Source organism: Telopea speciosissima, chromosome 7, assembly GCF_018873765.1.
Source record: "Telopea speciosissima isolate NSW1024214 ecotype Mountain lineage chromosome 7, Tspe_v1, whole genome shotgun sequence".
In the NCBI taxonomy this organism is placed as follows: domain Eukaryota; kingdom Viridiplantae; phylum Streptophyta; class Magnoliopsida; order Proteales; family Proteaceae; genus Telopea; species Telopea speciosissima.
In genome coordinates, this window is record NC_057922.1 from 23,619,291 (window position 1) to 23,641,167 (window position 21,877).

General features: G+C 42.7%; 1 protein-coding gene across 1 annotated transcript in view; it reads right to left on the reverse strand.

The window, feature by feature from the left end:
- Positions 1–21,877, reverse strand: part of LOC122667865 (protein PIR) — a 120,972-nt gene that overhangs the window by 97,880 nt on the left and 1,215 nt on the right. Inside the window, exons 3-10 of the mRNA XM_043864313.1 lie at positions 11,743–11,835; positions 10,337–10,406; positions 10,156–10,220; positions 9,723–9,918; positions 9,375–9,526; positions 8,414–8,507; positions 7,606–7,821; positions 3,399–3,610 (exon numbers count right to left, since the gene is read on the reverse strand). Coding sequence (XP_043720248.1) covers positions 3,399–3,610; positions 7,606–7,821; positions 8,414–8,507; positions 9,375–9,526; positions 9,723–9,918; positions 10,156–10,220; positions 10,337–10,406; positions 11,743–11,835 — 1,098 coding nt within the window. The remainder of the gene's footprint in view (positions 1–3,398; positions 3,611–7,605; positions 7,822–8,413; positions 8,508–9,374; positions 9,527–9,722; positions 9,919–10,155; positions 10,221–10,336; positions 10,407–11,742; positions 11,836–21,877) is intronic.

Below are 21,877 nucleotides of genomic sequence, written 5' to 3' on the forward strand. Positions count from 1 at the left end.
CTTAGAGAGAGGCCGAAATCCTCCAGTAGCCTGATCCCCAACCCCCCTTCTTCAAGCGGCATGCAGACCTTCTACCAATTCACCCAGGTCGTCGCTTTCCCCACTCCGAACTTCCCCACAGAAAGTCAACAAAAATTCCATAGATCCTACCCAGGACTGCCTTAGCCGGATCCAAGGTGGCAAGCACATGGATGGGCATAGAGGCCAATATATGTTTTAAGAGCGTAACACGTTCGCCAACAGATAATAGCTTTCCTTGCCAGCCTGCTACCTTATTTCTTATTTTGCTAATTAGATCCTCAAAGAAACAAATTTTAAGTCTTCCAGCATGGAGAGGGGCCCCCAAATAAGTTATTGGGAGAGCCTTTCTCATAAACCCTATAACAGTACCCACAATACGATCCCTAGCCACAGAGACCTTGTCACCCAACACAAAGCAACTTTTATGTTTGTTCACCAATTGCCCCGAGAAACTCTCATACTTGCCAATAAAGCCCATAATTTGTTTCAGAGAGCTCTTCAAACCCCTGGTAAAGATAATGGTGTCATCTGCAAACAAACAATGAGTGATACCGGGACACCCTCTTGGAAGCTGGAAATATGTAGCACACCCTTCCACAAACAGATTTTTAAGGCCTCTACTAAGCACTTCTTTTGCCAAAACAAAAAGTGTCTGTGATAAGGGATCCCCTTGTCCCAAACCCCTAGTAGACTTGAAGATACCCGAAGCACTGCCTCCCATCACAATAGAAAACCAACAGTTCTCCATAGTCTTCCTGATTAAACTAACTCAAGCATCAGCAAATCCAAACTTTGAGAGGACCAAATAGAGGAACTTCCATTCCAAGCGGTCGTATACCTTCGCCATATCCAGCTTGAGAATCACATTCCCCCCTCGCGCCGTCCTGTTCAAGTCCTGAGCAACCTCTTGAACAATAGAAATATTATCATGGATACACCTGCCCTGAACAAAAGCACCCTGCTTTTCTGCTATCAAAGAGGGGAGCAACACAGCCAGCCTAGAAACAAAAATTTTGGCAATAATTTTATAGGCAAAGTTACAGGGGCTAATGGGCCGAAAATCAAACATTACCTCAGGATTGTCCTTTGTTGGAATAAGCACCAGGTTGGCTGAGGTGAAGCTTCTTGGTAGAAAATCCCCCTTCAAAAAAATCTTTCACAGCAGCCCAGATGTCATTACCCACAAACTCCCAGCATGCCGTAAAGAAGTACCCAGAAAAACCATCCGGGTCCAGAGCGCTGTCGCTCGACAAGGAAAAAACTGCCACCTTCACCTCCTCCAAAGTTGGTGGAACCAACAGAGAACGATTATCATCCTCCGTCACTACCTGGGGAATATGATTAAGCAGCTCCTCATCCATCCGTCACTACCTCTATGGTTACTCAGTGTAGTTTTTCACAATATTATTATGGTAACTCTTCTATTCTAGAGTGGTTTTGTTGGTTGTTTCTGTCTATGACATTATCATATCTGGTGATGATGCAATGGGGATTGAAAGGTAAAATCTTATCTCCATCAGCATTTTCAAATGAAAGACTTGGGTGCCCTCAAGAAATTCCTTGGTATTGAAGTGCTATGAAGTAAGAAAGGAATTAGTCTATCACAACGAAAATATATGTTAGACCTCTTTTCTGACACTGGTATGCTTACCTCTAAACCAGTTGATACTCATATAGATCCACATCAAAAGTTTTACTTTTGGGACTAGTGATGGTGAAGACTTTGATGATAAGCACTAGTACAGGAGATTAGTAGGGAAACTTATTTATCTAACTGTTACTAGACATGACATATCCTTTGTTGTTGGTGTTATTAGCAAGTTCATGCAATCACCGAAGAAGGTTAACTGGGAGGTAGCTTGTCGTATCTTTAGGTATCTGAAGGGGGCTCCAGGGAAGAAGCTGATTTATCGCCCTCATCAGAATGTTGATCTGGTAGGATTTTCCAATGCTGACTGGGCTGATGCAAATGGGATAGGTGGTCTACCACAGGTTATTGAACATTTATTGGTGGCAATCTCATCATGTGGAGAAGAAAGAAACAAACAACTGTGGCTAGATCCAGTTCTGAGGCTGAGTGTAGAGCCATGGCTCATATTGCAGCCGAGTTGATGTAGTTAAAGTCGTTGCTTCAAGAGTTAGGTTTTCCGGTTAATCAACCTAAGAAAATGTTTTGTGATAATCAAGTTGCTAACGACATTGCCAAAAATCCAATGTTTCATGAAAGAACCGAACACATTGAAGTTGACTGCCACTTTGTGCAGAGCATTGTTATGAGGAAATTGATTGTTACTCTGTTCGTCTCTTCTACTGATCAGCTTGGTGATATGCTTACCAAGCCTCTGTTTGGTCCTACTTTCTAGAAAAACTGTTTCAAGCTGGGCATGGGTGACTTATATGCTCCAACTTAAGGGGGAGTGTTAAAATATTCACCATATGTATTGTGGGGATACATTGTTTCTCTATGTGTAAATAACCACGATAGGGAGAGTGCTCCTATCATGGACTTAGATATATGTGTTGCTTTTACTTTATTCCTAGTTGTTAGTATGTAATTAGGAGTTTGACATGGACAAGTGCACTCTTAGAGTTCTACTAAAAGTAACTGTTTTGTTTTTAGCATTATTAATACATTCCCACCAGCCCATGATGGAGTATTCTGTTCTATTGCGTTCTGCAATTCTTCTTCCATCTTCTCTTATCATCTCTCTCTCTTTCCTTCTTCTCATTCTGGTTCTACAGCATTGGTTTCATGGTTATTGATTTGTTCCTGGTTAGAGTCTTAATTGAGAACTATGAAACCAGACTGCCTCATGGTTAACAATAAATTCCTACACAAAAGCGTATGGTAACTAAAACAGTAATAAGCTTAAACATTTAACCAGTACCACTAACACCAGACCCATATTAAAAAAATGCAAGCCACTGAACACAAAACGGTAGATATAATGTCACAATACTTAGTGATGCCTAATTATGTCATGAAGCCATGATTTTCTTGCCACATGGCAAACTTTGATGGGCGCTAGTGGGTCCTCTATCCTCTCATTGGTCAAATTGGAGAAACAAGCACAGGAAGTGGTTAAAAAGAGGGTTGGAAGTTTGATATGATTACAACAATCCCATTTCTGAGTAATGGAATCCAGGAGCTTTTTTTTTCATTTTGTGACTGAACTCACTTTTAAGGCACTTTCCCTACTTGTTTTTGGGCTTGAATTTGAGTCACGATATGGGTGTACGGCCCTCTGTTAAATGGACACACCTATGTTTGCTAATGTTTCAAATCATGACGGATTCCCTTCATTTGAAACAGACACATCATCTATTATGGCCCACTATGAATCGCAAATTTTATAGTGGTAAGATACATGTGTTACCTAGACAAATCCTTCTTCCTGCGAAATGTAGTTCGCAGCATGGTGGCTAATTTGTTCTGCACAAAGTCTTGGACCTCAGCATGGATTGTTTCCCACAGAGCATCAGCAACTAACGTGTCACACCGCTGCATCATTGAACCAATACCCTTTATGTAACCAACAAGCTCTACCAGTGCCTTCCTTTCCTCCATGGTATAATTCCACCGAACCACCTATGTGATTACCAATTATTAGCCACCCGCAAGCATGATGTAAAAAAAATAAATAAATAAAAGAACAAGCAGATGTCATTTACTACCAACAGTAGTTGACCAAGTTAGATTAAACAAACATGCACATCAGCATCAAATATATTGCCACCAAACTATAAAAAAGGGCGTACCCAGTGCACGAGGCTCCCGCCACTGCAGGGTCTGGGGAGGGTCATAATGTACGCAGCCTTACCCCTGCTTTCTCAGAGAGGCTGTTTCCAGACTCGAACCCAATGGAGCAACCTTACCATTGCACCAAGGCCCGCCCTCGTTGCCATCAAACTGTATTATGGGAAATTAAAGCCAAACACCTTAAAAAGCAAGGAGACTGAAACTCATTTATTAAATAAGTATAGAAAGGAGTGGCCAAAAAATAATGGAGTGGAATTCATTTCTCCTATGGTTTAGAAAGGAGAGACTAGAGGGTGTGTTATTATTAGATTGTAGGAGATGTGATACAGACCACTTCACTGTAATCATGTTAGATAAATTTGATTGTGCCAAGCAGGCCAAATAGTTAAACACATGGTTTTAAGGATCGTGATCGGATCTGGCCTATCGGCCGAATTGGATCAAGATCAGCGGTCACTGATCCAACAAAAGATGTCTGTGGAAATCGGTGGAAGATCAGGCTGGATCGGCCAGATTGGATCAGGATTGGCAACAACCAATATGGTCTCTGCTACTGGTCTTTAAACCCTTGGTTACATATTAAGTCATGTATTGGAGAGCAATTTTCAGATATATGTTATACATTGTGTCGTTATAGTTAATGTCCAACCACGGTGTAATTACACCTTCTCCTTTCATTAACGCAAGTTACTGGTTGTTAGAGAATTCACTTCTTGTGGTGAAATGAGTCTCCTTAGATTGCAACATTGTATCTATCTCTGGTTGCTACTTGCAAGGGTAAGGGTAATCATATTACGTCATCTCCCAGTTCATTATCTGTTGGAGCCTAAACTCAGGAGGGCTTTCAGATAAACTGAGGCTAAGTTGCTCAAAATCTTTTGAACACTCTCCAGGATGTCTTGATCTCTAAGGGCTTCCAGGACAAAAGAGTGTCAACCATGAAAGCTAATGGGATCTTTTTTCTTTCTTTGGGTGGGGTGGGGGAGAGGGCAACAAAAAGACATGAGTAATGCAGTAAAAATCTCTACGAGCAGATCCATAATTTTGAAAAGCTTTTCTTCTCTTTACAAAGACACATCATATTAACAGCAGATATCTATCAGCCAAGCGCAGCAAGGTACCAGTCAGACCCTGTAACTTTGTATCCTTTTTCTCCGTACAAAGAAATATCACATTCATATCATGATATATTGATATCCATCAGCCAATAATGCTCATCAATTCACCAGTCAACCCCCACCCCAAAAAAAAAATTTCTCTTTCAACCACTACATATTCCTTAATAGAAAACCACAGTCGGGGGGTGGGGGTGCTGCCAGCCAATGACCGAGCACAACCTAGGAACTCTCTTTCTTTATCCTCTTTGTTGAAGTCGATAGTTGTAAGGGCAGATAGGTCATTGTTCTTTCCTTTGTTTTATTTCTGTTTTTCTAGTGTTTCATTGATGTAAGGGCAGTTTTGTCCTAAACTTATTTCAATATCAATAATACATTAAGTGACCTGCGATAGAACATTCTGTTCTACCGCAGGTCCCCTTTCTCTTGGGATTTGCACTCTCTTCTTCTTCTCCTCCTCTTTCTCCTTCTTCTTTCTTCTCTTCTCTTCTCTCCAATCTGGTGGTTCAGTATCTGGTATTATAACACTCTCCTCAAAGAATCACCCATTGCTCCCGTCCCAAATACCCATAGTTGTCACGGTGTCATGGCAATCCAAGTCAGTGGAGGGGTGTCTGATCGATATATCGACACGTCGCCCGCCATGGCAATGCCATGGCGATCATGTCGACCATGTTTTATTTTTTATTTTCTCTATTTTTTAATGTTTTAATAGATGTCTACTCAAGCCATGTTTTATTTTTTCTCTACTGTTTCTCAAGTTTTAAGGATGGCAATCTTGTAATTAAGTAGAATCTAAGAAAGGGCATAAAAGGGTTTTGATTTAATGACTAAGGGTAAACTTGGAGGGATGTGTAAAGTATGGACAAAGGGGAATAAAAGAAGAGCAGGGTACTTTAGGAAAAAAGACAAAAATAAGGGTTTGTAATAACCCACGATCAGATCATGGTTGTCTTCAACCTTATGACTTCAGCCTGGGATGGAAAACAGCGCAGTACGAAGGAGATAACTCCTTCAACTCTTCTCGGTCCAGTCTAAATCTTCAGGCGAAGCATCGCCACATCATGCTCTATCAATTCCAGCAGGAACTCATCACAGAAATCAACTAAACAAGGAGTATTTAATCCCTGGAATCAGATCTGGCGACTTCTTAGTTGCAAGTAATCTTCAAAGGTTTGAATCTCAGGGCAAGGAAAGCTTTTGGGTGCGAACCTCTCAGGTAAGGATCGCCCTAGGGTGGTGATTCAATGCACCAAAACTCAAGCCCAATCGACTCTCTCTCAAAGGGTTCAAAACAATTCTATTGAGGGTTGCAGTCACCGCCCAACAGAGAGAACATCAATGGCAAAAGAAGATGAAATCGAAGAGGGAAAGAGACGCCATGGCGTAGGTCGATATGCATGCTTCTCCAGCGCCAGGACGCCATGGCGACACCATGACAACTATGCAAATACCAGATATGAACACATAAGGTATCAGTCACCATAAGATTCTACCCTTCAGATTCAAATTAGCAATAGACCATGCAAAAATAATCTTCCACTCAGCAGGTTACACTCCTAGGAAGGCAAAAAATAAACCCTCATATAAGACGTACACGGTCTCATCACATTCTTAATATAACACAAGAATATAAAACCTAGAGCCTCTTCCCCCTCAAATAAATGATATCAACTTGCTAACTCTAAGCACTTTTAAAATTTTTTATTCAACATCAAGAGCCTATCAAGAGAAAGTATCTGAGAAAAGTTTCCACCCTAAATGGAATTTTTGCACCAGTTTGCAGTCAAATCTTTTTTACTGTTCTCTACAAGGAAACCATGACAGAGAACAAGAACTTTTACACCACTTGTTGAAAATGAATCCTAAAACAATGCAGAAAAGAATGTAAATAGCAAACAACAATCACACAAACGAACATAAGGATTTACGTGGTTCGGCAAGATTGCCTACGTCCATGATGAGATGAGATCCATTTCACTATCAATGGAGAATAAGGTTACAGCCGCTCGTCCTCACACCTCTCTCAGATTGCATTTCAGAGAAAGAACCCTCGTTACATATTTATAGCAAAACCCTACATAGGAATTTCACCAAAATACCCTACGGCCTCTTAACGGCCCTTCGGAATCAACCCCCAAACCAAGCGACGGAATACAAGACTTAGTAACCCCAACAAGAAATCTATTCCATTATAAGGCCTTGTTGAAGATTTGGGTTGGACTAAAGTGAATTACAAGGCATTTGGTCCGGAAATAGTTGACATGGGTCTTCTACTTGTGATATGTACCAGAGAAGACACCTAGAGATAATTCCCCCTCCAAGTCTGTCCCTCTCAAGGAGGATTGAACTGGTTGGCCATCCATTTCTTCTGCTACTGAAATTTGATGATATTTCTCAACTATGTTTAAGATGGTTGGAGCTAGTCCTAAGGACTTAACAGCTTTGGTCTGGGTTTGGCACTCCCTTCAGTAAGGATCTTTAAGATGTTTATTGTACCCCCTTGGACAACCCCATCCCTATGGGGACTGAAGGCTTTGTGAAGATAACATACTGGGCAAACCCAGTACTGGTATTGATAGCTGGATCACATAGGCCCAATTTCACTGGTTGTAGTCTCTCTTGTCCCTTAATTAAGAGAGACAAAAGATGAGGAAATTCATGTTGAAATGTTACCATTGAAAAAGAAAATAAAATAAATTATGATACCTTCTCATAGTCAGAAAATGATGCAGAACTCTCGTGAGTTTCTGCAGGAATTGCATCTTTACAGGGACGAGAGAATTTCCATGCACACTGTTCCCAAATGCGTCCACTCCATTTGCTTAGAAGCTGAATACCTTCAACAACCATATCATACATATTTCCCTTCACTTCCTTGCACCACTCAACGTCTGCACCATCTGTTGATTTCAGTGATATAATCTGCACATAAAAGTGTAAACAGAAAGGCCACTCTTGAATTAAATTACGGAGAAGTGACCCACTTTTTAACTTACCACAAGTATAAAAAAAGGGGGTGTACCCAGTGCACAAGGCTCCTGCCACTGCTGGGTCTGGGGATGGTCATAATGTATACAGCCTTACCCCGAGTATATTATGCCATTATTCATCTAAAATTCATGGTTCGAAATTTCAGTTTAGGCAGAGGTCGAAATGGGGGTGAAATCCGAAATTTCAAACCTATCGAACCTATTGATAATCTTTTAGTACAGTAAAATGGAACTCTATATACCAATCAAAAAGCGAAATTCTCTAAAAAAAGGGCGTACCCAGTGCACGAGGCTCCCATTACTGCGGGGTCTGGGGAGGGTCATAATGTATGCAGCCTTACCCCTGCTTTCGCAGAGAGGCTGTTTCCAGACTCGAGCCCGTGATCACTTGGTCACAATGGAGCAACCTTTACTGTTGCACCAAGGCCCACCCTCAGAAAGAGAGATTCACTTCGGTATATAAAAGCAGGGCAATTTGCACTGAAAAGAGCTGACATCGTAGACCTGCCAGGATAAGTAAGTACCTGGTTCATGGATGAAGCAAAACGAACAGCAAAATCATCATGCTCGGCACGTATAGCTCCAATGTGATTGACAATAAAATAATGCCTCTGATAAGTGAATATGTCAAGGTCTTCAATTTAAAAGGTTCTTCAGGATACAACCTAATATATTTCAACCACAGAATGTACAATATTTTGGAGCTAACTGGACCACTTGTCATTACCTAGTAGGATGACATACAAGAGTACTAAAGGGTCAGAAACCCAGAGCTCATTTCCACTAGAATTATTATGTACAAAAATCTAAAGCATCAGAATGAGACAGGGTAACCAGATAGGTACAAAGTTACTTTTCAACAGATATTTAGGACAATAGAGAATCATCTAACATCGTATTATGCTAGAAGTGTCATTTGTTATTATTCCATCCTACCAATGCCATCTATGTCTCATAACAGCACCCAAAGCAATAAACCCACCACAATGTGCCCCTGTACGGCTGTACTTCAAAGCCCCACTGCCAAGCAGTTTATAATAAATTCAATGAACTTATGATGAGGGCTTTAGAAAATACTCTAAAATCAGGCAGCAGATCAAACTTGCCATCTCCACTTGTACCTTCTTCTAATACAAAGGGCTGTGAGCTTCCATAAAGTGCAGTTAATCACACATTCCAATGCATCAAGACCCACAAACCAATAAAATTTCAATAACCGAAGGTGTTTATTAGTATGAGTGTGCAAAAGAGAGGATACCTTGACTGTGGCATACTAACATAGTCAGGGATATCTTCCTTCTTATGCATGCAAGTTTCGTTTTCTCACAAATCTATTCCATTCCTAATTTCAAAGAGAGACTGTTTGTAGAAATATTTATCACACATCATTTAAAATCAATAAGAAAGCACACGCTAAAAGTTAACAAAGGCAGACAAGGTACCAAAGATGCATATTGTCAACAACATGAGAAGGTAAAAGGATATTCTTGTGTCTCACGAGCTGGGAGTTCATGTGGTGCTGGGAGAGTAAGAAGACGAGTTTGGCTTGAGAATTTTTGGAAGTACATCGACAGCTCTTTCAACATTGCTGAAGGAGAAAGATGAAGATCTGGGAATGCAGGAATAACAGGATCATTCTGCAAAATTGATAAAAATATCATCATGAAAATGAACCAACAAACCCTTGACCATGAACTATTGGAATTTAATAAATAAATAAAGGGCATACCCAGTGCACAAGGCTACCGCCACTGCGGGGACTGGGGAGGGTCATAATGTACACAACTATTGGAATTTAATGACAAGTAAAAATAGGCTAACAAATGAACATACCTTGAATATGTTAATGAGTCGATTGATTTTCACCCTTTTGTACAATGATTCACCATCTTTATCTGATGTTGTTGCTAGAACGACAAGAACAGGCAAGACACGTAGGAGAATTTGGCGTTCTGGAAACAGAAGTGCAAAATCCAACTCCAGAGATTCAACACAAAATACTATAAGGACTTGAAGAATGTCTTCTACACTATCTCTGAGTTAAGGGCCACAAGATGGACAACAAACTTCATAGAGTCCAGAGTCCAGACTACAAGAATGCTACAAAATCCACTGCATTCATTTTTCATTTTGGTCTGGTTATGTAAGTATCGAACAACAGTCTATAATATATGCTAAGAATTGTCGACCCAAATTGCATCAATCCAAGCGAATGCGTCTAATACTTATGCCTCAAAGGAAATAGAACTGTGTAGGTGCAGGATACTTATTCACACGGAACATCTCAACATGCAAGTTCAATAAAATAGCCCATCTGGTGCTTAAGAAAATCTGCCAACAAAAAAAACATGACACTGGTGAGAACTAAACCTAGATAAGCTATAAGCATCCATTACAGTTTCGGACTTTCACTGCCATAATGAACAAGAATATTCAAACTCACAAACCTGTAAATCATCTAACTCCTCCCTCATTGAATCAGTATCTTGCCACTGAACACTGACTTGAGTAAAAGTCCTGAGAAATTGAGAAGTGGTCAAAGGCATAAACATTAATGAAGCACAAAATACTCATCAACTGCTGGACAGCCATTACTTTTGCAGTTTGATGCAAAAGATATTCTAGAACCATAACCACCATTCAAAACATCATGCAGCTGAGCTGATCAACCACCAAAAGGACATCATCAAAGAGTGAAATCATAGGACTGCAATCTAAATGGTTCATGTCTCCACAATTAAACAGATTCTGGTGGACTGTTTCCAAGAAAAGGGGAAAAAAAATAATAGTTCACATTTTGGAATAGGACAGTAATTCTCTAAGTAAAAGGTTAACAAAGCTTCTGGATAGTAAAAAGGTCTACTTTACGGAAAGCTCCACAGAGTTGCAGACTTGTTATTGAATGTCTTAAGAAAATAATAAAAGAGGTGAATTCATTCTTTCATATGCAAACACACCAGGAGGAAAACCCTAAAATACTCAATCTGCTTAAAACAAACATATAAGTTTGAAGTATTCATTTCAACCAAACAAATTTTTCATCTTTTTGCTTTTGCTGGAGTGCATGATTAGTACATAAATATGAATAATTATTAATAACATCTAGCAAACAATAAGGTTTATTATTTATCAGGAGATACTACAGACATTCCTACAATTCAACAGAAAAAAATAACTCAAAAGGAACTCCAAGAGTTTTATCTAAGAGAGACACAAATTATTACAAGGGTTTAACGGACTTGAGTAATAATAAGAAAATTAGCAACACAACCTAGTTACAACTCACGATCAAGAATGTAAGGCCATCCCCCGACAATCAACTCTCAATATTATAGCCTTGCAGAAAGAAGGGAAGCTGCTACCCCAAATTCCAATGGAAACTAAAATAAAAAGCCATCAAACAATACTATCAACACCAAGTAAGAAAACAGAATGTCACACACATACCTATAAAAAAAATAAAAAAATAAAAACTAGAAATATGTTGCATTACAAGACTTTCTCAGGGTTATCTACCCACACAAATAAAAATACGATACACAAAAGGAAGATGCAAGTCATATTATTTTGCCATCACACAAGGTACACAACAGAAGGTAAGCATCAACTTTTTTTTTTTTTTTTGGGGGGGGGGGGGGTGAGGATGTTTACACTGTTGTGGCAATTGGCAATACAAGGAAACACCACCCCTTAACCTCCCACCCCCCCCCCCCCAAAAAAAAAGACCCCCAAGATGGAGGGATTTGATCAAGGCCTGGCAACAGCTAGCCTAGGTCCTTACCAGCTGCGCTAGCTGGCACCTTAAAGGTAAGTATCATCCTATAAGATGGAACATAAATAAAGATAGTCATACCTCTTATACCAAGAAAAATCATTGGGTATGCTTGCTTTTGCATTCTTAAGATGATCAAGTTGTACCAAAACATCAAGCAACCTCAACATGGACCTAGAGTAGAATATGAGGAAAAAACGTACTTCAGATAAACAAATATAGTGCACTCAATAAATCTTGAAATAGATGAGAAAGAGAGCCTAGAAAATTATTAAGATAAACTGAAACCATTGTCTTCCTTAACTTAACAATTCAGTGAGAATTCAGAAAGATGATCCCTTATACAACAGTGAAAAACAGAAATAGAAGAGTGTGCTTTCTAGATGTAACAATTCAGTGAGAATTCAGGGATTTGAAAGCTTTGATGGCGTTCAAACAAATCCAAGATTGCTTAAATCTGATTTATATTGAAGGATTTATGTTTTGGTCAAACCTTATTTGGTGTGCGCAAATCCTGTTTAAAATCACTCTGAATGAAAATATTTTTTTGGACATCAAAACAAATGAATATGTTACCACACTTTTGGTTTTCAGAAATGTTTTACCATATTAAGATTTATGAAATTTTTAGACCTGAGAAACACCCCACCATTTAAAAGTTGAAAAATTGCACCTACCGCCGAAAATCCAATTTTAGTTCTTGAACTGAGGGTTGACTTTTTATCCTTTTGGAATTTATTTTTTAACAATTTTTATTGGATTCAAATAGGGGATATTTGCTTATTTATGAATAATATCTTAAGTAAATGTTTTTATAACCATAGTACTAAAACTCGCGAAATTTCGGTCGAGATATCGAATATTTCGAGTATCTCGACCTGTCCGAAACGAAACACAAGTCCGATATGAAAAAATGCAATATTTTGAATATTTCGGAAATTTCGGTCATCTCGTTTCGGAAATCTCGGTAATTTCGGTCATCTCGTTTCGAAAATTTCGGAAATCTCGGACATTTTTGGCATTTTACACCCACAAAAAAATTCCATATTTCGACCGAGATTTCGACGAAATTTCGATCAGACCGAAACACCGAAACGAAATGAGATTTAGTACCATGTTTATAACAAATATAAAAACATTTAATTGAAGGATAAAAAAAAAGGCCGTACCCAGTGCGCAAGGCTCCCGCATTCAGCAGGGTCTGGGGAGGGTCAAATGTATGTAGCCTTACCCCTATTTTCAGGACTTGAACTCGTGACCAAGCGTTCAGCAAGTGAGCACTTGACCAATGTGCCAAGCACGACCTTCAAAAGGGCGTACCCAGTGCACGTGGCTCCCGCCACTGCGGGGTCTGGGGAGGGTCATAATGTACGCAGCCTTAACACTGCTTTGCAAAGAGGCTGTTTCCAGAGCCTCAAACCCGTAACCACTTGGTCATAATGGAGCAACCTAACGGTTGCACCAAGGTCCAACTTAAATGATAGTTGGCATAAATGTCTGTCTGGACAAGTAGACAACTATGATTCTCAGTACACTGTGCATACACTAGTAAACTTGGGTAAAAAACAAGTATCATTTTGAGGGTTTTTTTTTTTTTTTTTTTTTTTTGGGTGAAAATAGTTCATGCATTGTGTTTAGAATGTCAAAAATAGGCTGTTTACAAAAAAAAAACAGATCAAAAAAAACATTTTTGGGCCTCGAAACCACTAGCTCGAGTTGGCTAAGAAAAAATCACAGGTTTCGACCTGTTTCAACCATATCTCGGTTGCTAGCTGGTCGAAACCCAAGTTTTAGAACCTTGCCTCAAATAGAGGCTATTAGAGGGAAAGGATCCACGTTGTCAACACCATGTAGCTGAGAGTTTTCTAATTTTCTGGGCTATCCTCTTTCCTCTTATTTTCATTTTCCCTTTCTCACTTCTCATATCTATTTTCTTCATTTTTATTCTTCATTCCTCTTACTTTCATTTACAGTCGTGGGGACCTCAGTTGTAAAACCCACCTCTAATATGAGTCTAATTAAATTTGTATGATTTCAGGTCCAGGTTCAGCATCTGTGTATGCCTCTGTGTTGTGGGCTTCGACTGTTGAGGATTCAAGTCAATCCTCCAGTTCACCGAGGTCGGACTTTGAAGAACCATCTGATGTAGCTGCGGAGTCTGAAAGACTAGATGGGACCACACACAAGTTTTGCATGCGAGGAATGTTGGATTGAACACATGCCAAAGTTATCGCTTTCAGACACCAGGCAATAGGTAAGAAACCCCCTTTAGTAATTTACAAATGACCACTGTTGCGCAAACCAAGGTGGAACAGAGCTGACCACCAGGTAGCCACCACCGGATGGTCAGCCACCATTCCAGTTGGGTCACAGGATGGTCGTATCAACTGAAATGCGATTCCTCCTTCCGGGACCGCATACCCCCGCTATGTTGAGTTGTCCGTATGTCCTTACGATTGGGGTTCGGCTTACATTCCGGGACACCTTTCCCCGACTCGGTCGTGGGCACCACATGGCCCTATTGGCCATTTAATCAACTTAAAGCCTTAATAGGCCAACAAAACAAGCCTTAGAGACTAACTCATAAAATGAGTTTGATTCTTGTAATGGCCAGCCAAACGGGTCATAGTGGCCTAAGTATATAAATAGAGCTCTTCTTTCTCAATTCTCATTTCACTCTTCTATCTAAACTGAATCTGCTCTGGAGAAGTGAAGTGAAAAAGAGAAGAGGAGGAGGATTTGGGAGAACCTTGCTGCTAAACTACTACTGCCCTAGGGTTTCTACCATGAATCCATCTCAAGGTAAGAATCTCTACCTTGAAACTCTTCTCTCCTTCAATGCATACCCTAGTTCATGAATTAATCTAACCTCTTTCCCACTTGATCATGCATGCATGGTCTTATTTTTCAAGCTTGAACTGAATCAAACCTATTTGGTTAGATTCAAGCTCATGAATCAGCAAGAACAACTTAGTTCCTGCCCAAACCTTGATTTTAAACCCAAATTCTGTTTTGTTGCAATATAGGCTGTTAATCTCCTTAATTAGCCATGACGATTGGGTTAATTATAACCCAATTGGCATGCTAGACCCTTAATTTTAAACCCAAATTCTGTTTTGTTGCACTACTGTTAATCTCCTTAATTAGCCATGAGAATTGGGTTAATTATAACCCAATTGGCATGCTAGACCCTTCCCCTAAGGTGTTCAAGCTTCAACCACCTTAAAAATGGCATTTCTGGAGAAGAAACCCCAAATTCTGAGCCCAAAAACACCACCAGATGGCCAGGTCTGGACCACCGTGGTTGTCCGGTCCTTGAGGGCTTGACCATCCAGTTGGTCTGTGATGCTCTGTTTCTGCCCTGCATGCTGGAATATGGCTCTAAACCCCCTGTAAGACCTATCTAACCTCTATATAACAGATCTAAGGCAGAGACCTTATGAGGATTGACTCAATGACCCTATGTAAAACCTAATAACATGCACAACTTAATTAAGCTAATTGGACCTGCCCTGTATGCTGTAAATTGATTTCCAAACCCCAAGTAAGACCTAACCACCCCTATACAGCTGAACTAAAGAAGAAACCCTTTACCCCAAGGGGGTTGCTCAGTTGGCAAAGACCAACACCTCAAAAGTAAGAGGTCATAAGATCAACTCTCCTTGGGGCCTCCCCCCACCCCAGTAAAATTTATATATAAGCTCCCAATTCCACAAAAAAAAAAGATCGTTTCCTGAGGGTAGGCTAGTAAGAGACCAAGTCTGGTCGAAACGACTAATTCTCTACATGATCTGAGTCCGGTGAGTCCCTGAGGTAGCTCCATGCCTCTCCCCTTACCAGCGGCCCCTGACGGCGCTATCCCCTGCCCCCCCCCCCTTTCCATTCCACCTCCCCCACCTCTTCCCTCTCCACCTTCAGCCCCCCTCCTTCCTTGTTCTCTGCCTCCCACCTCTGCTTCCAAGACCTGGAAATCACTTTTCAACCTTCACCCCTCCCCTAACGTTGACAGACACTCTCGGCATTTCGTCCCCCCCTCTGTCATCAATGATTCCAGGGTGGGCTTCTGCCCCAAAGGTCTCCTTGACGAAGAAATTACCAAATGGCAGAGCTGCCTTGTTGTTCACTTCCTGGGTAGCCGTCCCTCCTTCCATGTCGTGAAAGCCTCCCTTCTAAAACAATGGCGAGCTGCAGGTTTTGTCTTCACTTACCTGATGTCCAATGGAATTTTCATCTTCGCTTCTCCGTCGACACTGATAAAGCCCGTGCTCTGGAGGGAGGTCCTTGGCTGGTCGGCAAGAAGCCTATTCTCTTACGCCAATGGGATCATCATTCCTCTCTCAGCAAGATTGACCTGAAATCCATTCCCATTTAGATCTCCCTTCCAGGTCTTCCCCTCCATTATCGGTGCTCTTCTGGGCTTAGCATTGTGGGCTCTGCCATCGGGACACCACTCTACTCTGATGATCGTACCAAGTGTATGGATCGCCTCTCCTATGCCAGGATTTGTGTCGACATCACCGTCGATGCTCCACCACCCGACTTCGTCACCTTCATGGAAGAGGATGGCCATTCCTTCTCGTAGTAAGTACTCTACGACTGGCTCCCCCTATATTGCCCCTCTTGCAAGATTTATGGTCACTCCTCAAAGCACTGCCAACCGGGTCTTACCTCGTCTGTTGTTCTCCCCTCCTCAGCCCCCATTATCGGAATTGGCCCTTGCGACTTGCCTTCAAATGTTGTTTTGGATGCCCTGAACGCTGATGCCTTGAGTATCGGTATTGTTCAAGCGAGTGCTATCCCTGTTCTTATTCTTCCTGTCGAGGATGTTGCGCCTATTCAAGAACCTAAACCTTCTGTTACTGAAGCTCTTAGACCCTCGAAGGATCTAACCTTTCCAAAAGCTTCCGCAACCGGAAAAAAGAAGGGAACCGCCACCTCAAGGAAAATTTACTTCGTTCTAGCGGCACCACCACAGATCCTCCGACCGCCGGCGACAGGTCCTCTGATCCTCCAAACAATAGAGCCCTTTCTACTTGTCACAACCGATTCGCAATGCTTCAGAACCTCGACCCTGACATTGAGGGTGACGTTACGACTGCTGCTACTCTGGAGCCCTGGTTGAACCTTGTCGCTAAGCTGCAGCCTTCTCCTGTGATCCCGACACCATCCTGGATGTCACATCTAGCTTCCCAAAGTTCCCTTTTTTGTAACCCTACCCTCTCCTCTCCCTCTGCTAGTCCCCTTTAGCCCCCCTTTTCCAGCTTCCTTCATCCCCAAACACCTTCGACCTCGCCTAACAACAAACACCCTCCTCCCCATAAAACCTTAACCCCCTTTACACGTGTCCCTCCTCACCCCAGCTACCCAAAATCCATATCTAACCCATTACCGTTTTTACCCTCTAACCCGACCTATCCCATCTCCATGGGTAACTCGCCCAACCCTTTTTGCTCTCTAAATCACCCCTCTCTTAACCTGTTGAACCACCAAAATTCCAACTTCATTCTAAGCCCCAGTTCTCTCTTACCCCCTTTACTCCCCTTTCCAATCCTCTCTACCCCCCTCCTCCGGTATCCCTTCACCCATCTCCCTCCTCTAACCATCTCCAATCCCCCTCTCTGTTGGTTCGCTTCCCCTCCCTCAAAGATTACCATCTTCATTCCAGAAGTACCCCTCCTGCCTCCCACTATAGCTCCTCGGGTCGGTTGCCCCCTCCCTCTCTTTTCTCATGATCCCTTGGACCATTTGGAATGTCCGAGGCCTTAATGCCCCAGCCAAACAAGCTGAAATTCATTCGCGGATCTTTTCCTCCAAGTCCCCCCTTTGCTGCCTCTTAGAAACTAAGGCTTTTGAGCCTAACTCGTCCCGCATCATTGCCTCCATTGCTCCCTCCTGGGCATTCATCTCCAACTATTCCCACTCCCCCAATGGTCGCATTTGGATCCTTTGAGATCCCTCTAAATTTCAGATTTCGGCTTCTTCCTTCTCCTCGCAGTTCATTCACCTCAAAATCTCAGATCATCTATCTAATCACCTCTTTTTCTTCACTATGGTCTATGCCCTTAATCGCCATACCGACCGTCTCCCCCTTTGAGACAGCATCTGTGCCCTTTCCCCTCCTCTGTGAGCTCTTCCCCTTAGGGTCTTGGAGGTGATTTCAACGTCGTCCGTTTCAGTCATGAAAAATCTGGTGGGTCCCCCCTTTACCAGCAAGCAGTTGAAGCTTTCAACTCTTGTCTCAAGGACTCTGGGCTAAACGACCTCAGATGGTCGGGTGCCGATCTTACCTGACACAATAGGCGCTCTGGCCCCAGCAGAGTCGCTTGCAAACTTAAATGAGTCCTTGTAAATGACCACTGGCTTTCCTCCCTCCCCTCCTCCCATGCTTCCTTCGACTTCCCTGGTTTGTCCGACCATTGTCCCATCTCCCTTTTTGTCCTCCCTTACCTATCCTATGGTCCCAAGCCTTTCAAGTATTTCGATATAAGGTCTTCGCATCAGGATTTTATCCCTACCGTCAAAGCTGCTTAGGACATTCCGGTCTACTCCTTCTCCTCCCCCCTCCTTTCCTTCTCTAAAAAGCTTAAGAATGCCAAATGTGCCCTCAAATCCTGGAACCTCTCCTCCTTTGGCAACATCTCCTCTCGTGTCTCTTCTTGTCGGGATAACCTCTCCTCCATCCAAACTCCCGTCTTCAAATGGATCCCTTCAATCCCTCCCTCGCGGATGAGGAGAAATTAGCTTCCGTTGAGCTCCCCTCCCTTCTTTCTCAGGAAGAAAGCTTCCTCAAGCAGAAATCCCGCATTAAATGGCTTGAGCTTGGTGATTCAAACACCGCTTTCTTTCATTGTTCCCTCAAAGCCCGTTCTAACTCCAACTCTATCTTTCCCTCACCTCCTCCGATGGCTCTATTCTCTCTTCTATGGAAGACATCAAATCAAAAGCAACATTCTACTACTAACTTATTTGCCCTCCTCTTCCTCCTTCTCCCCATCCTGGATGACCTCATCAATAAATTCATCCCCGTCCATCTCCTCGCCTCTCTTCACTCCATCCTCCGACCAAATCCTTTCGCTGTCCGGTCCCACAAGTCCAATAAAGCTCCCGCCTCGATGGTTTTAGCAGGGATTCTTCTTCCCCGGACATCATTAGGTCTTTGCCATCAAAAGCTTCTTTAACCAGCAAATCCATTCCATCAACCACACATTTTTTTTGCTCATCCCCAAGATCTCGGGTGCCTCCTCCATGGCCGACTTCAGGCCCATCTCCCTTTGCAACCTCCTTTACAAATTCATTGCCAAAATCCTTGCTAACCGTCAATGTAAATCAATCAGCCTTCATCTCGGGTCGTAGTATTACCGACAACATCATCCTTTGTCAGGAAATTGTCCGAGGCTTTGACCGCAAATCCCTCTCCCCCCTCCGCTCTCTTGGATATCAATATCCACAAAGCCTTTAACTCCATCCGTTGGGATTTCATCTCCCATGTCCTTCTCAAAATGTCTTTCCCTCCCATCTTTATCAACTGGATCCTTTCCTTTATCTCTTCCCCCTGCTTCTCGGTTCTCGTGAATGGCAGCCCAGCTGGCTATTTCTCTTCTTTTGTCGGCATTCGCCAAGGTTGTCCTCTCTCCCCCTTCCTCTTTTGCTTGTCCCTTGAGATGCTCTCCCGAAGTCTCCAATCCAAAACTAACCTTCATCTCATCTCCCCCATCCCCAAGTGTAACCCCACTAACTTCACCCACCTTGCTTTCGCTGATGACCTCATGATCTTCTCTAAGGTTGACTCTCTCTCCATTGAGTCCATCATGTCCTCCCTTTTTCAAATCCTCTCTGGCCTCCGCATTAACCTCCTTAAGTCCCACATTTTCCTTAATGGAGTCTCTGACACCACCAAATCCCTCCTCTCCTCCCTTACCGGTTTCTCCATTGGCACCTTACCTATCTGTTCCCTTGGCCTCCCCCTCATCCCCGCTAGACCCACAGCCCACCATTGCTCCCCCATTTTAGATCTCCTTCGCAAGAGGTTGCAGCTTTGGAAAGCTAGGCTCCTCTCCTATGCAGGTTGGCTCGAGCTCATCAGATCGGTCCTCCAATCCTGCTACATCTACTGGTGCGGAGTCTTTGATCTCCCCAAGGCCACCATTAAGGCTGCAGAGTCTATTATGTATGCTTGCCTCTGGAAAGGTGTGGATTCAGCCAGGTTTCTTCATCCCAAGAGTTGGTCCTCCCTCTGCCTTCCTAAATCAGAAGGAGGTCTTGGTCTCAGAAGGATTAATGATGTCAATATTGCTGGCTCTCTCAAGCTTATTTGGAAACTTCTCACCAACAGAGAAGTATTTGGTCTTCTTGGGTTTATGCTGGGCCTCTTCGTAGAGACGCCATTTGGACTGTTAGCACTGTTGCCGATTCCTCCTGGGCATGGTGCAGAATTTTACAAGTGAGACACTTAGCCATTGAAGCCATCTCTTGCAGGATCGATGATGGTCTCTCTACCTCTCTTTAGCTGGACAAATGGCACCCCTCCGATGTTCTTTCTTCAGTTGTGAGCCTCCGTGTCATCTACTCCTCCGGGCTGGACAGATCTTCCATGGTTGCTTCCATTATCAGCAGAGGTTCCTGCCCCCCCCCTTGCAGATCTTTGGAGATCCCTCCCTCCTATCCCCCCTGGGCAGCGAGGAAGGGGTGACACTGTTCTTTGGCTCCCATCCCCCTCCGGCAGATTCAGCTCTAACTCCGCTTGGGATATGGTCAGGCACAGAGGGACCCACTGTCCTTGGCACAAAGTCATTTGGTTCAAAGGGCACATTCCTCGCCATAGTCTCACCTCTTGGCGCGTTCTCTCCAACTGTCTTCCAACTCAGGCTTCCTCATCCACCGCCACATCCAAGTCTCCCCCCCATTGCTGCCTTTGCTGGTCCGGTCTTGAAGACTCAAATCACTTGTTCTTCTCTTGCCCTTTTGCTTCCTCCATTTGGGCAAGAGTCCTGCGCTCATCCCGGCCGGATAGAAGAAACCCCCTCCCCCTTCAACGGGAGTGGGTTTGGATTGATATGACATTTGGCAGGAAAACGATCTATGACTATGTTGGCAAGCTTGCCTTTTGTGCCACCATCTCCCACATTTGGATGGAGCGCAACCTCAGAAGATGGACTTCCAACTTCCGCTCTCTCGACAAGATTTGGAATGCCATCTCCTTTGATGTCTCATCTAAAATTTGCACCCTCCCCCTATCTGCTGTTAAGGATACCCCAAGGAACAGGCTCATTGTTGTATCCTGGGGCCTTCCTCTCTCCATTTTGTTGCCTAGCTAGTCTAGTTTCTGGTTTGTTTACCCTTGAGCTTGTATTTTCCCCCCTCTTTCTTCGTAATTAAATTTTTTATTCATCCCAAAAAAAAAAAAAAAAAAACCCTATGGGGATTGACCCTAACAACCACATGCATGACTTAATAACTACATGCATAACCTAATTAGTCTATATGCAACCATATTAGGAAGATAACACTTTGATCGGTGAGGCTTGACAAAGGATTTGGAGATTTACCTTGACTTGGACAATTAGCACAAGAAGGTGAGTGGGGATCATGGCTTAATTTAAGAGTGTTTCCATAATTTTCCTTTTTCATTACTTGTTGCACCCTAGCATGCATCATAACAGTATCTTATATATAGTCAATAGTCCTTTGTATTTAGATGTTATGCATGTGTGCTAGGTTGCATATATAAATTGTTGCATAATACTACTTGTTGCATTAAATTCAAGTTATGATATTGAGTTGCTGAATTTGAGATGATGAGGTGTATTGGTGTATGTTATTGAGAAAGAGAGTTATGGACAGCATGGATATGAATTGGTTATCTTAAATTTTGCAAAGCCTTCATGTCACTCATAGTAGAAGGTGATTGTGGCTAGGATTTCATAACCCTGTGCTACGACCCTTGCCAACAGGGGTGAGGTGTTGGATAACCCGTGGCAGGTCTGATGCGGAAATTCTGAAATGCCATTCATTGCACTCCCAGGTCTGAAGGGGGATTCCGGAATGGGAGATGCAGTAGGGTTAGCTTCGGGGATTTGCTAGGGACTGATGGTTGATTCCGGTACCGGCAGGCTTCCACTATAACAGGGTTGTATTGTTAGGGTCTGATGCGGCATTCCGGAACTAGGAATAGAATACCTGTTACAGTAGCACTGGCCTCGTGAGACTTAGAATTGTT